Raw genomic sequence first — 15724 nt, 5'->3', positions numbered from 1 at the left:
CATCTGCAGTTGCCTGTAGGTCACTTCTGCAATTAGAAGATGAACTTGTTAAAATGTATTTTCAATCAAGGTGACACTCCACAGACTTAAGTCTCCAGATAAGTAATTTTTTGTAGGTAAATTTTTTGTAGGTAATTTTTTGTAGGTTGTAGGTAGAAAAATACAGGTAAAATTGTTTCCAACCCAGAAAAGAAGCAGTTCCCTTTATCTGTAATAATTCTAACTTTGCCTTTGCCCTATTTCACCTTAATTTCTGGTCCTTGAGGAAATAAAGATAATTGTAGATTTGCCTGGACTTCAGGACTTTGAAGGTGTGAGCTACGGCTTTTTGTAACTCACAAGCAGTAATTTTCCAGGTTGCCTGGAAAAGACAAAAACTGCAAGATTTTTATTAAAATATTTTAATTCTCACAGGTTTTATGGGGAGTCTGAGTCGAGGTTACGTCAGATATTCGCTGAGGCTTCTCTCTGGTATGTTCCTTTGGAGAAATTTATTCGTGGTATTGGTTCCAGCCTTAGTGTTCTTAAAAGAAAAATGTTTCCAAGAAGCTTTCAATTGTGACTTTTTTTCTTCCAGTGCTTTTTAAAAGAAAAGAAATTTGTTTATGTTGAGCTTAGCTAGGAGGAAAGCAGTCACATTTTAGGATGCCTCTTAAATCTTTTTGGACACTGCCCTTTTTAGGGGATGTTAGGGATGGTGGCAAATCGCTCAGCCTGTGTCGTTAGTGCATCATGTGCTTATTTCAACAGATGGAAGCATGAGCCAGAGTTTCACCAGGATCCAGATTTTCCTCTAGTTTTTTATCTTTGGAGGCCAGCTCTAGATGAGTTGGTGTTGGTACTGGATATTGCATTCCTCTGGAGTAGGGTGGCCAAATTTGTAAGACCTGGCTAAGGCAGACTTTAGACTTCATGTGACTGGTGCTCATTGTACATTAGCAAAAGATTAGTGCATACTGAAGGTATTAATTGTCTAATATAGTATTAATTTTAGTTTTCTCTCTGAGTGGGATGCTTGTTAGTTTTTGTAGAACTGGATATTTTCCATCAACAGCTTTCCAGTGCCGTAGTGTTTTAAATCTTCCTGAACACCTTAACATTTTTTCCCTTTATTTTTCCCCCTCAGTTGCCCCTCCATTATATTTATAGATGAGTTGGATGCACTCTGTCCGAAGAGAGAAGGGGCTCAGAATGAAGTGGAAAAGAGAGTTGTGGCTTCACTGCTGACATTAATGGATGGCATTGGCTCAGTAAGTTGAATCTAATGGGACAATTAATGTACATGGGAACTCACTAAACAAAATAGTATTGCTTCTACAGTGAAGCCAATTTGAGATGTATCACTTGTGGGGAAATGAAACAGACTTAGGTGAGGCTTTGTAGAATAATCTAATGGTTTTTTGGATGCTAAGCAGAGGATGTAGGAGAGGAATGTCTCCTGAAGACTGTTCCTTTAAAAGAAAGAAGGTTTCTTCCATTCACTGCCTTTCCTTTGCCTTCTGCCCTCTTGTAGTTTTGGAGATCAAACTGAAATTTCAGTGATAGCCCATCATTTAACTGAACTACTTATTTTTAATTGCTCTGAAATCAAAGTCATCAGAATACTTCTGGTGATGTGTAGGCTACATGATTAAAGGCAACAGCAGCTATTTCAGGAGTGCCAGAGCAGTATGTAGGACATAAACAAAAGCCTAATAAAGAAACAGTAAATTTAATTGATTTGAGTAAATTATGGATTAAGCCCATAAAGTCTGGCAATCTCTCATCTATTGTTTTATGATTATTAGCAGGAAAGATGAAACAACTCTGCCCAGAGTATGAAAATGAATTTCTTCTGTTTATGTAATCTGCAAGTTTCTCATTATTTTCCTGCATGGCAGTTTGAGTTGCCCAGCCTGGAATTGTTCACAGGCAGAACATATTTTCTGGTGGCAAAGGCTGATGGATATTCTTCCTGGAAAGAGTGCTTCATTCACAAGAAGAGAATGACATTACAGGAGACCTCCTAACTGATGGAGCCTCACTGTAAAAGTGAAAAAGCAGAGCTTGAGGAAATTGGTTAGGATTTTTGACCTTGCTTTTCCTGCTGGACTTAGAGGAAGCTTTATAACCTCCTGTCTCTCTTGGGTTTGACACCTGAACTGATTTGTTTCCCAACAGTGTTTATTCAAGGTCTGCTGATCCTGTTTTGTTCTCCTGCCAACGCTGCATTTTAGCTCAAGCACTTCTTTTTCTCTCCTTGGTTCTTAATTTCCTGATTTAGGAAAGCAGATTCTTGGGGATTAAAGTGGGAGTGCCTCTTGTATTATCTGTTTGACATTCCATTGTGTTTTAGGAGTAATATTTTGTGTTGTTTGATGCCTTCAGGAAGGCAGTGAAGGGCAGCTGTTGGTCCTTGGGGCCACCAATCGCCCCCACGCCCTGGACGCAGCGCTGCGCCGGCCGGGGCGTTTCGATAAGGAGATAGAAATTGGAATTCCCAATGCCCAGGACCGTCTGGACATACTCCAGAAGCTTCTCAAGAAAGTTCCCCATTCGCTCACAGCAGAGCAGCTGGCACATCTGGCTGACAGTGCACATGGTTATGTGGGTGCAGACCTGGCAGCCTTGTGCAAGGAAGCAGGTAAGGCTTTGTTTATCTTATTTAGGGTGTTATTTTACTGTTAGTCTCCTTATTAAAGCAAAAACAATCCACAGTCTGTGCTAATAGCTTTTGAAACACTGAAGGTTTATTAATTTTTGTGCCAAAGAAAGCACAGCCAAGCTCTTCCCAGGCAGATGGGAAAAATTCTTTGAATATGAATAACTTTTAACGTGTGGTGTTAAGATCAGTAACCCTGGGGAATCCCCTGTGCCATTTCTAGGATCTTAGCTTGCTCTCAGTAAACTGATGGTTTTGGGAGTTAACTAAGAGTTTTTATACTCTCTAGACAACCCCTTGCACACAAAAATCCTAAGTCACTCTTGCTGCACAGCTTGTCCTGCAGGTCCTTGTTCCCAGGATGTGGAGGCAGTGGGCCTCAGGGGTGTTTCCTGTGTCTCCCTTCCATATTTTGTGCCTGTATTCCATTTTCCTGCAGATGAGGAGCTCCTGGCAGGGGCGAGGGCGCTGGGTGCACCTGGCTCAGGCTGTGCAGCAGAGCTGAGAGAGCTGCAGAGCACACTGTGAGCTGGGGGCTGGAATGTGGCCCTCAGCCTTGGGAACAGGCGTAGCCCTGGAGAATTATCCATGCCAAGGTTCAGTATGTTCCAGGGAATGCTTCACTTCTGTTTTCATTGGATGAAATATTGCAAGTATGCTCTATCAGTTCCTGGGCTCTGCCAGAGTGCGTCTGCACAGTTTGAGCCTTGGAACTGCAATCTGCCCATGAGCAGCCCTTGAAAACAGCTGAGTCAAAATCCAACTGTCCAGCCCTGCTTACACATATTTGCTCCCTTGTAGTTCACAAATAAGTTTGCTGCATGTGCTGGTTGCTTTTATTTCCTTTGGCACCGGGACAGCTTCCTCTGGCAGTGGCACAGAGCACGGATAATTCGTGCATCGGAACCGACTGTGAAGATGACAGATGTTTTATTAGGGGTGATGGCACCTGGAACAGCCAAGTCTTTGCTTGCCAGCCTGCAGAATTTTTAAGGGATAGTTCTCACAGAGAAATTTGTGGAGTTTTTATGGATCAAGAAGAAAAAAATATATGAGATTATTTGTTTTCTAGAGCTTTCCTCTTGGCTTCAGTTGTGTTTTAAGTGCTGTTTTTAGTTAGAAAACATAATTTTTTTCCTGCTTGTATATACTTGTTAATAAAAAAGATAAAGTTCCTTTTTATTTTCCTTCCCCTGTATTTTTGGAAGCCTGTCAGTCTGCCTGTGTCTGAGTGCTCAACTAGTAAACACTTAACTAATGTAATCTCAAGTTCTCAGTGAGAAGTGTTGTGGTTTCAATTCCAAACATGACCCAGCTGAGGTTTTTACTTATGCATGTGCAGAGGGATTCATAATCCAGCTGCAAATAGATGATATTTACCCACTTCTTGAGGACCTCTTAGAAAATAAATCTGGAATGTTGTGCAGGTTGAGCATTGCATAGACAAAAACCTTCAGGCATCTTACCTGTGACTGCTTGCAGGACATGGTGTTTTCCAGGAGCTTTGCATCCAAAGCCAGTGGTGGGAATGAGGGGACGAGGATGTCTCCTTCCTGCTGCACTTCTTTCTTCGAGTTTGAATCCGTGCTGTCAGATTTCCCTGGCGTTTGTTACGGTGGGGTGACCTCTGCTGGGCAAAATACAGTCCAGCGCCGTTAACTCCTTGCAGCCCACGTGAAGCTTTCCTCCTCAAGAAGTTGCACAAGCATGAGTCAGTCGAGCTGTTACATAAACTGAATTTAGGTTGCTTATCATTAAGGAACGTTCTTACTTGGAGAATTTTTTTCTTTCTTTTTTTTTTTTCCAGGTAAGCTCTTTATCTGTTTTTTATATTACATTTTCAACACCTTGTAAAACATTACTGCTTTCACTGGAGTTAAACTTAGCAAATACTTTTATAATATACTGTTTCTCCTCAGCAGAGCATGATTCCTTCGTATGGCAAATTTTCCAATGTTTTGTCTTGTCTTTTGTGTTGTTCCAAGATGCATGGGCTCCTATTGCTTCACTTCAGAAACTCTGCTGTGGGCCAAGCTAGCTTGCTGTCCAGGAATGCTCTCTGATATTCAGCCTAAGCTTCCCTTGTTTAGTTTTATCCCATTATTTCTATTTACATCCTTGTATAACACGTTTGCTCTCCCTCCTTAGTGTTTACACCCTTCAGATATCTCTAGGCTGTTCTCATGTCCCCTACCTCCTCATTCATTACTGAGCCAAACTATAAATATTTAGCTCTTTTAATCTTTCCTCATAAATAAGTCCTTCCTGCCTTCCGAGAAATTGTGTTGATTTTTCTCTGAACTGCCTCCAGTTTGTCAATAACATTTTTGGTGATGTAGGCCTTAGAATTGAACATAACATTTCATATATATGTCTATTACATCATAAAACATGGTGTAAACATGTAGGTAGGACATCTAATGCACATTTCTAAATGTCCAAAATGCTTGGTACTAAGACAACATCTGAGTTAAGAATTCTTTCACAAATGTTAAGGTTATTTGTGCTACATTCAGACTTGATGTATGACTAAGTACAGGGGAAATGTGGAAACCAGCTTAGAAAAAGGATTTCAGAACTCAGGAATACATGTTCAGTTTTTGGCACAGGATTACTGTTGCTTGCTGATTGTACTTCTCTTGTGGTCTGTGGGAGACTCTCGAGTCCTGCATACCCCGTTTATATCCTTAGGTTGGGGGCTGGAAATACTGCAAGTTTGCAAGCTAAATATGTTTATATTCTTAATACAAAGTTTAGATCATTTTCCAGAGGACTCATCTTTCCTTATCTTTCTACTTCAACTCTGTTTTTTTAACACATGTATTGTGTATATACTGCTTATATAAACCAAGAGAGTAGTAATTAGTAACATGGTAAATGTAGTATTTGTAGGGCTTTTGCATCTCTAGTCAGGTTTCCTAAGATACTTCATTACAAAAGCTTTGATGTTTGCCTTCTATATAATTCTGAAGACCATTTGTTAATGGAAAGTAAATAACCATTGTAGAATTAAACATATTCCAACTGTTTTTTTGGCAGAAGTTGTTTGTTCTCCAGTGCAAGATTTGCTTAGTAGTACTGCTGGGGTCAGACAGTCAAGTTTCATGTTCTGTTCAGCAACTCTACATTTCATGAGAATTTTAAAGAACTTTTGGGGGCCTGTAATGTCCATTTTGTGTTGGATGTTTCTAGGCCTCTCTGACTATGGTGTGTGCAGAACTGTGGTGTGATGTATGCTGGGATGGGCAGGAAGAGGAAGAAGGGACAAGAAACTTGGAGAATCTGTGCAGTGTGATCTGGACTTTCCCAAACAGGGTATTGTGACCAAAACTCATGACACCTTTATATGGAGATGCTTATAATAATCAGCTAAGAGTGGTTTTATTTTTATAAAGAAGATACACTAAAGATACAGTTCTAGCCTTTCACCAAAATGAAACCCCAAAACTGATTTTTATGGGATATCTGCATGTTCAAGGTTACAATATTTGTAGTGGCTACACTGGAGAAATTAGGACTTGCTGTGATTCTCTGCTGCCTAGCAAGATACTTGAGATTTCCACAGAAGGTAACAGCCAAATGTGATAAACCTGCAGATTCCATGCTGGGCACTGGGCCACATCCTGGGGACATCAGCTTGCACTGGGCTCCTCTTGGTAGACTCCTGAGGACCTGAGTACCATCCAAGGGATTCACACACAGAATTCCTGACAAAAAAAGGGCTGATTTATGTGTGTAGCTGAGAAAGTCATATTCTTTAGGTTGGGAGAGGTCTACTGTATCCTCAATTATTTAGTAGACTGGTTTTTAGTGTGAACAGCTGCCTTCTGAATTGTTTTATCTCAAGCAGAGGAGTATATAGAAGATAGACTGCCATATCCTGGCATATAATATCAGTGTTTGTATGACCTTGAGATCTTGATGCTTCTCCTTTATTTAATTTGCCACGTGGTCTTTTATTAATTACCTAAAAAACTATAATGGTTTTAATTTATTGGTGAAGATAAGCACTGTACTTCTTTTTTAAAAGAACCAAAACATATGAAATGTTAATTATGTAGCAGGGACATGAATGGTATAAACTGTACTGAATGTTAGAAGATGCTTAGCAACAAAGGCTTCCAAATATAGCAATTTATTATAAACTTATCCTTCTATGGCTGCCTGTAGCATTTCAAGAGGGTGAATATAAATATAGCTTGATTTCTTCAACGAGTGGGTTCAGTCATATTGTTTACAGAGAAAGGAAGTATTTGCTTTGTGACTCTCAGAATTTATCTTGAACATCCTTGTTCATTACACATCATTTCAGTGTGCTGATATAAAACACTTGGGCTGTGATAAGATAGCATCATGAGGAGAGGAAGAACAAATGGCTTTGTTTAAATAGTGGTCACTCTGGCAAGAACATTGATTTGCTTCCAGTAAGGATGCTGCAACCACTGAGACTTTGAGACTTCTGTGAAAGAGGCACTGGTGACTTTGTTTTGCATCATAAGTTCTTTAATTGCCTAAAAAAGGTATCACCCTGTTTAGCCTTTAGGATTAGAATGGTTTACTGGCTTGAGCTCTCTGTTACAAAAGAATCTTTGAGAAATAAGAGGTTGAGATGGATTTTTGACCAGTACGAATCAGCATTACTCTGCTGAATCTGTGAAGGCACTTTCCTAGGCATGTGATAATGGTCAACAGAGTCAATTGTTGGTCAACAGTTGTGAGTCTCGTGCTCATAACTTTGAGTCCTGTTGTTTGGAGATCTTGTCTGTGCTGTTCATTTGCCCATTTCATTATCCCTGCATTCTGGTGAATAATCCAGGGTGGTGAGGCTTTATGCTGTTTAATCCATAATGATTTTATGTCGTTATTAGATCTGTAAAGGTGTGATTTATTATTTATTTAGGAGCGTACTGTACTTAGCTTTTTGTTGGAGCTGAGAAACTTCCTGCTGTTTCTTCTACCCCCCAAAAAAAGATTTTCTGCAGTCCACCTGCATTAAAAGTAAGAATTAATAATCAATCATCAACCGAAGGTCTGTCTGCTAGGATTTTTCTGGTTTTCCCTGTCATTGGTGGGGAAGAGAATTCCCCTGAAGCCCAGGAATGTCTCTTTGTTAGACCTGTGTGGCTTTCCCCCCCCCCCCCCCAGCTCCTGCAGTTGTGGTAGCCTGGCCACCTGCAGGAAACATGAGCCGTGTGGGCTAATGTGATTAACAGTGCGGCTCTGTGCACCCCGAGGAGCAGCCCCTGACTGCTCTTTCGGCCAGACAAACGCTGCCTTCAGTCCCTGCCTTCCCAGCCTCCTATCTCCCATCGAGCTCTTCCTTTCAGCTCAGGCACTGCCCTGATCAAACAGCCCAGTGTTAGGGCATCAAGGAGATCCTGCCTTTCTTGAAGCCATAAAGATTCTGAACCTTTCCCAGCACTGTCTGGACCCGGGTTCTGCTGGGGGTGTGCAGCAAATGTAGATGTTTTTCTTGGATTGTACTGCTAAATGTAGCAATGTGGGCTTGAGGTGCTGTTGAAAATGCAGATTTTGACACAGGCAGTTGATGACCAAGGCAATGGGATTGTTTGTTTTGCAGGGTAGTTTTTGGTTTGCTTTCTAATTAACTGACTGCAGTTGCAGTGCTTCCCCTTTCCAATCTGTTTGACATGCTATAATTATTTTATTCCCTTATGGAATAGAGACTGAAAATACCAAGTCTCTGTTGTTATTTATTTATTAGTAGCAGGGACAAATATTGAAGCTATGCTGTTGCAAACAATCTGCTATTGCATTATCTAACTGAGTACTGTTTCCCATGTGACATTAAAAATGAGGTGGGAAAGGCTGCTTGCCTTTTTGTGAAAAGGTCATGTAGAAAATGTGGGAGTTTGGGGAATATTAATAACATATCTAGTCAGATGGTCAATATGAAAAAAAATGTTATGAAATTTTTGCAGAAAGGGCAGAATATTGGATTTTGAAATGCACCGAAAAGCACAGACATGATATAAAAGTCAAGATACAAATGAATTTTTGGACTGGGACAACTGAGCTTTCTGGCACTGTGCTCCATCACTCTAATTTATGGTGTAAGGAGAGCAAGAAAATCTAATGCCCATGATCAGTGTTAAGAGTGTGAAGTTGGTGCTGTGTTCTGTGGTGTTTAAGTCGGGTCCCTGAAGCACAGGGTGTTTCTAAACCAATGCAATTGCCTGAGCAGCTTAGGAGCAAATGGGCCCTTGCTTGCACACACACACGTGGCAAAGCAGTGTGGCTTTTTTGGCCTCTGTAACATGGATTTTAGGATTGTTTCTTCCAGCAGAAGCTTGGAATGATGGCTTTTCTGCAGAACTGGCTACATCTACAGCAATGCCGGTGCACGCTCTGTTGGTTTTCGGAGTTATTTTTTTCTTAAAGAAAATCTTTGCTCATTTTTTTTGTTTGTTTTGTAACGGTACTTGATTTTTGGTTTTGCACGAGGAACATTGCACTCACTGCAGTCAGGGCATGTGAACTTTTGGTTTTCATCATAACTAATTTTAAGTGTGTGTTTATCTGAAATCTGCAGCTGATTGGATGATGGGATTGCTGACTTCATGCACACAGTTGTGGGTTGAGTGCTTAATAATCTGTTTAAAGCAGATCCCGTTCTGCCTTCTGATATTTATATAAATAGGAAATAGGGATTATTTTTTATTTTAATATTTAAATTATTTTATTTAATATTTTAAATTAACCTTCTTGGCAGATGTCACCATGTTCTGTTCTTGCTTCTGCAGCTTGAGTGGTATGAAAGAAATTATGTTATGCATGTGTGGCAATGCAGTTAGTAGGCATTTGTATGTGGAACGATTGGTTACTATTGGGGGATACAACTTAAACATTTTCAGGCAAAGTTTTCATAAGTCTCCTGCCTTTAATTTTTAGCTGTATCCCTTGCCAACATTCCTAATTACAATTAGACTGGGCAGTTAGCCATTAGCTGTTGCTTATTGTCTCTCTGCCCTTGCTGTTCTGGTAGCCTGGCACTGCTTATTTTTCTCCTCACACACGTGTGCCCACCCTTAGGTACAGTTATGTCTGGGAGCAGGCTAGGAACAGGCAGTCTGGTGTTCCTTGTTTCCCTCTGTTGTCACAGTGCCGGGATAAATGACGTGTGTGTGTGCCTGATCTGTGAATAAACCGTTTCCTCTACGAAAGAAGTTCTGAAAATGCAGTTCCTCCTTCCTTCCTTCCTTGCCCTCCCCTGTCACACCTCTCAGCAGCTCCACAGACATGTTCCAGCAAATGTCAGGGCTCTTCAGGAAGGACTATAAATCGTGGATATAATCCCTGCAGTAGGTTAGTGCTCAGGTTAGCCCAGTGAACTTGCAATGTTATGGTTACAAGGGATTTAAGGGCATTATCTTTCCTGTGCAAACAGTGCATGAAAGTTCTTCAGGAATTTTCCCCATATAGCTCTGGCAGCTAAAGACGGATTGCAGAATATGGTTTTGAGAGCAAAAAGTCAAGGTTTTTGCTTCCTGACTTTTTTTCCCTAATGCAGTTTTATGTACGGGTTAAATTAAAAAAAAGTTTAAAATACATATTTAAACTGACTTTAAGTTATATGAAGTGCTTTTTCTATGCATAAACCTGTTAAATTTTGAAGTGTAGTATGTAAAGATCTGGAAGTAGAGGAAGATGCCCCCTCCAGTGCCATAAGAAAGAGGGGGTCTTACCCATCCGTGCCCCTCTCTTGAGCATTCCACTGCCAGCCACGGGGTAGAGGATCACGTTGGATCTGACAGGGAGAAATGGTGTGTGTCTTCTGGGTTTGGCCAGAAGAATTTGGGAGGGAAATGCCAGATCAGCAGAGAAAGAAGAAACATCTACTCTTGTAAACAATCTTACAAGAAGATAACAATTTCTTTGAAGCTACTTAAAAATCCTGGTGTTGGGATTCTGGTGAAGTAAGTCCAGACAGGATGGATTTGCAAAAGGAATAGCTGATGGGTAGCAAAAGATGCATGATTAACCATTTTGTTGGGCTCAGTTTATTTCCTCAAGTGGTGTGTATATATTCTGTTTTGGAAACCTAAAGTATATATGTTGGTCATTCTGAGTGGCTGCTTCCTATTATTTACAGTGCTGTGTAATTATACACAGACTCTGACAAATAATAGCAGTGTCGTGGGATCTATTTTTAGGTTCAGCTATTTGTTATTATGACCTAATGTGCCAAAACTTAGCCAAGCTATGAGCAAGAAAATCTTACAGGCAGACAATGCTGTTGACCTTGTGCATAGCCTGGTACCAAAGAAGGATCATCTGTACCAGGACAGGGCGTTCTGCTGGGCTTTTCCCCTTTGTCCACTTGGTTTCCTCTGTTCTAGACAGACAGGATGAGTTGGTGAGGTAGAGCACACAGTTGCTGGGCTGGAACAAACTGTTTATTTTCCATTGTTTGTAATCATGCATGCCTTATTATGCTGCTCTTTTTTTTTCCCCTTTTCCTTTTTATTTTATTTAATTTTTTTGTTTAAACCGGGGTTTTCCATTGCCACTTCACTGAGGATCGGTGTTGTTCACTGTCCCTTTGCTCAAAATAGATATCTTGTGCCTGTGTAAAGTGCCTCTGACCCTTCAGCACTTGAGTCCTTCCTCCCCTCATGAAGGTCTGGAATAAAACAGGGAAAACCCACTCTCCCACTTCTGAGCCCGCCCAGGCACTGCCAAAGGGGTTATTGGAACTCATTAACCCTGAAGAATGGAGTAACATCTGAAAAAACAGCAAGCAGAGCTGAAACAAGTGCTGTGCTCAGAGCCAGTTCACAGCAATGACATTGTGGTCAACCCAGAACATTCCCATGTGGAAGACACCCAGGTGCCTGATGTTTTCCGAGGTGTTCCTGTCTGTATCTGCATTATAACTTGTGTAGCGGTGAACGTGGCTTTGCTGTAAGATTCCATCTCTTTTGCCTCTGCACTGCTTCTGGCAGCAGGGTTTGCATCCTACCCTGCATTTCCTTACATTAAGTCCATCTTTCAGCATCTCGAGAAAAGGATGTGTTTTCCTGCCTCTGGCAAGCCACTGGCTGTATCCTTCTCCTGTTACTGAGGCTCCCTCCCCCACCCCTCTTGTTAGAGGTCAGTCTGAAGTGCAGGAAAGAATGATTATGATAACAGGAGGAAACAGGAAGAATCATGCTTTCTTTTTCAATCTGTTTTTTATTATTGTTTTAATGTAAAACATTGTTTCAATTAAATGCTGACCTGTGCAGTGGCGTGTGCGTGCACATGCTGAAATGAATTCCGGCTTTGTTTGGAAAGCTGTGACCTCTTTATTCCTGTTCTGGATCAAGGCTGTTGCCTTTCAAACCCACTGCTGAGGACTGAAATTTCACTCGTACTCCTCGTAAGCACTGGCTGTAACAAATCTTAAGAGCAGTGGTCTCCTTGGGAATTTTTATTTGGTGTTCTCTCTCAATTTTTAAAATAAACGTGCTTGGTTTTAAGACTTACTCATGTCAGGGAAAAAAAAAATAACCATGACATATTTTAAATGCCTCAAATGAGTACTTGGTGGAGTAGTTATAGAAATAAGTGGATATCTTCATCATTTACTTTCTTTCTCTGTGCCTTAATTTTGTGTGATGTTATTTACTTGCATTTTTTTAAACTGAGATTCCCGTGTGAATTGACTGCCCTGAAAGAAATTAGAAGACTGGACCCCAATGCCCACTCCCACCCCACAAAGTCTTAGCTGCAATGACACTGGAATAGTACGTTGAGTTTGTTATTTGTTTGGATATAAATTTTAAATCTGGGGGCGGGGTGAATCTGTGCTGTCTCATCTCAGTTGTTTGTTTTGGTTTTTCTTTGCTTAAAATGAACTTCTTTGGAGGAAGGAAGAAGTGGGTGAGAAATTTGCCTGAGTTGTTAAAATGAGTCAGTTACATTTTATACTTGTCCTCTGGTGACCAGATTTTCATTTTTCTCCTTGGCCTCATGGAATGTTTTTATTTATATATCTTATTAGTTTTGGATGTTCTGTGCAAGGGGAAACCTGAAATACAAACTTTTTTCCTTTCTGTTATTGTATTAAGAGCCTGCGTATTGGATGCAGGTGCTCCGACTCTGCCATAATTGGCACTTTATGGAGAGACACCAGCTGTACTGCTTCACAGGGGACGTATTATATCTCTTCACACATTGTATATATTGTAGGAAATGCAGAATTCCTGTCATTGTCAGAAACTTTGCATGTCTGCATCTACCAGTGCCTCTGCAGAAAAAAAAAGACAACAATCTGCTGAAAGTTAAAACCACGTCTATTTTCAGAAACGGCTTATCCCTTTTATTGTCCTTTCATGTAGCACTAATTGATGTTTTGTTTGGTTAAATATAGAAGAGACTTAACAAATGTTTGTCTTTTTATGGTCATGAAAGGTGAGCTGGTGTGGTATGAAGTGCTGCATTTGTTTTGGAACACATGGCAACAGATACTGGCGTATCTGGATGTGTGTGTACCTGCACATAAAATTATACTCATCACGTAATAATATACCAAAAAAAAAAAAAAGTTTAACATTTTCAGTCACTGGACAGGTTTGGAAACAGAAGCAATAAAACTCTAAATTATATTAGGCCTTAAAAGGGATAATTATAGAGAGGAAACAATCCTGCTTTTGGGCATCTTACACAACAGGAGCTTCAGTTGCTGTCTTGGGAATGCCTGGGAGCTGCCAGTGGGAGCTCTCGGCCCTGCCTGAGGAATATTGATGTATTGATGTGTGAGTAGGTGGGACTTGTGTGGCTTCTGAGGGATTGATTTATAGGAGGGAACTAGGAATTAGTATCAAGATTTATAGATGCTGTATGTGAGTGATTTGTCCAAACAAAAGAGTGGGTAAAAGCTCTGCCTGCTTTTGAAAAGTGTAATTGCTGAAGGGAACAAAGAGCTATTGAGTGTCACAGGGAATGTTTGTTCCATATCAAGAAAAATGCAGGTGTCTGACATCTTATTATATGGGAAAATATGGTTCCAGTGGAAGTTAAAGCAATCTCATCAGGTTTTTTTAAAAAGTTTTGAAGATACTGTCCTGATAATAGAGAGGTGGGTGAGGTTGTGGATTTCTTGTGAGCTGATTTAGCATGTCCTTGAATGTTCATTGTCCTGCTTCCTCTGTGGTTTAGAAATGTGTTCACATCAATGTATGGACATTTGGAGAGTTTCACCTCTGGGAAAAGGGGAACAAGGCTGTTTCATTCTGTCTTTTGGAACAGATACAATTTATATTCTATCTGTGGTTGTTAAATCCCCTGTTTTTGTGCTCTCTTTTCAGAAATGTCTTGCGTGTTTTTTGACGTAGTTCAGGCCCAGCACTGAGACACTTTGGGGCATCACTTCCTTCCCAGTGCTGCAGTATGTTTGTGTGTGGGACACTGTGCTCCTGAGAAGCAGGAGGAAGCCTACCTCTTTCCATGTTTCCTTGTTCCGCTAGGTTTGCGCGCGCTGCGGAGAGCGCTGGGGAAGAGGCCCGGCCTGTGGGACGCCGCCGTGGCTGGGTCAGTGATGATTGCCTTCAATGACTTCCTGCAGGGGATGAAGGATGTCAGGCCCAGCGCCATGAGGGAGGTGGCAATTGATGTGCCAAAAGTAAGTTGTTTTGTGCACTGCTGTGGCAGCATTGTCAGGGAATAAAGAGAGGAGTTTCATGGAGTGGAAGCCTCAGGTTACTGGTGAATGTTATGCATCATCTTTCTGTTTGGGTGTTTGTTTATTTATTTATAATTGTGAAGAACCATTTGCAGAACGGTTCCTAATGCTCCAGGAAGAGTTTGGGAGTGCAGGGTCGTATCTCCTGATCTCTGGTTTTTTATGCTGAGTGGATTAATGGGGTACAAATCTTCAGATGCATGCTCAAGGAAGGTCTGGAACAGCCATGGAAGCTGGAGCCTTTTGGGAAGCAGACACAAACTAAAGCAGAACCCAACTGTTAGCATTTGTAACCGAAGTGTGTTGAAACAAAGCTGTGAACAGTTTGATTGCTCTGATTTTTATGTAAATGTGGCCTAAATGTCTTGGGTGGTATTATATGGTTTTATATGAAGGCAGAATTAATGCTGTAGGCTGATTATGACTGCCAAACAGTCACTTGTCAGGTGACTCTCATTATATGAACAGTTAATTTGGTGGTGCCAGGTTCATCTTTACCATGGTCACTGCCCTCTTAATTACATATTATAGTAGTTCAGGAGCAGACCCAGCATAAACTGGGCTGGGGAACTGACCTGGTTTAAGGCAGCTCTGATCTGTGTTAAGAAGATTGAGCAAAAGAATTTTCTCTTTAATCTGACTAAATCCCAATTCTGTGAGCAGTTGTGTTGATGTTCCTCAGCAGCTTCCCAAGCCCTGGAAGAAAACATTTATGTTTCATTGCATGAAAATGAGTCATTTGGGAATTAGATTGCACAACTGTAGACCCTTATTCCCAAACTTATAGGAATGGGAAATAAAATCCATGAACCGGATGCTGCACGCAGCCAGCTCGGATGTCACACTTGGCTTGCTAAGAGCCCATGCTGTGCAGGGTGGAATTGCCTGGGCTGGCCTCAAATAGCTTTTCCTGGAAATGGTGTCATGGCACCAATATCCTCAAGGCTAAGTGGCTCTGCTGAGAGCCAGAGTTACTGATTCTTGCCTTGCTTGTTGTGCTGCTGGCTCGTGGGCTCAGGTTGGTTGTTATTCCTTTGCTGTGCCTCTCAGGCACTCCAGTCCCTTTGGAGCCAGGTGGAATGCTGCCCAACAGCACAGCACAGGCAGGTAGAAGCAAGGAGCTGAGGTACTGCAGGAAATCTGCTCTCAGTCCTGGTCAACCTACTCCTCAGGCTCCTCTTGTCCACTAAACCATCCTCCTAGTGATTGTTTTCCTTGATTGTCGCTTGGTTTTCTTTGTTAAACATCCACTGAGTTATTGGGGTACTACTGGAATTCATTCCTTTATTAACAGCATAGTGGAGATTATTTTTGTGCTGACAGGACCTGCATTTTAACAAAGCAATGCATATTCTCTGAAGATGTAGGGTAAATTTCAAGCCATCTGCTTGCTGCCT

General features: G+C 41.1%; 1 protein-coding gene across 1 annotated transcript in view; it reads left to right on the top strand.

Annotated features, from left to right (window-relative positions):
* AFG2A (AFG2 AAA ATPase homolog A) overlaps nt 1-15724 on the top strand; it is a 161287-nt gene that overhangs the window by 6568 nt on the left and 138995 nt on the right. Inside the window, 4 exon segments of the mRNA XM_036382982.2 lie at nt 415-471; nt 1127-1250; nt 2368-2623; nt 14113-14267. Of these exon segments, the coding sequence (XP_036238875.2) occupies nt 415-471; nt 1127-1250; nt 2368-2623; nt 14113-14267 (592 nt within the window).

This window comes from Molothrus ater, chromosome 4, assembly GCF_012460135.2.
Source record: "Molothrus ater isolate BHLD 08-10-18 breed brown headed cowbird chromosome 4, BPBGC_Mater_1.1, whole genome shotgun sequence".
Classification (NCBI taxonomy): Eukaryota; Metazoa; Chordata; class Aves; order Passeriformes; family Icteridae; genus Molothrus; species Molothrus ater.
This window is presented reverse-complemented; position numbering and strand designations above follow the sequence as displayed.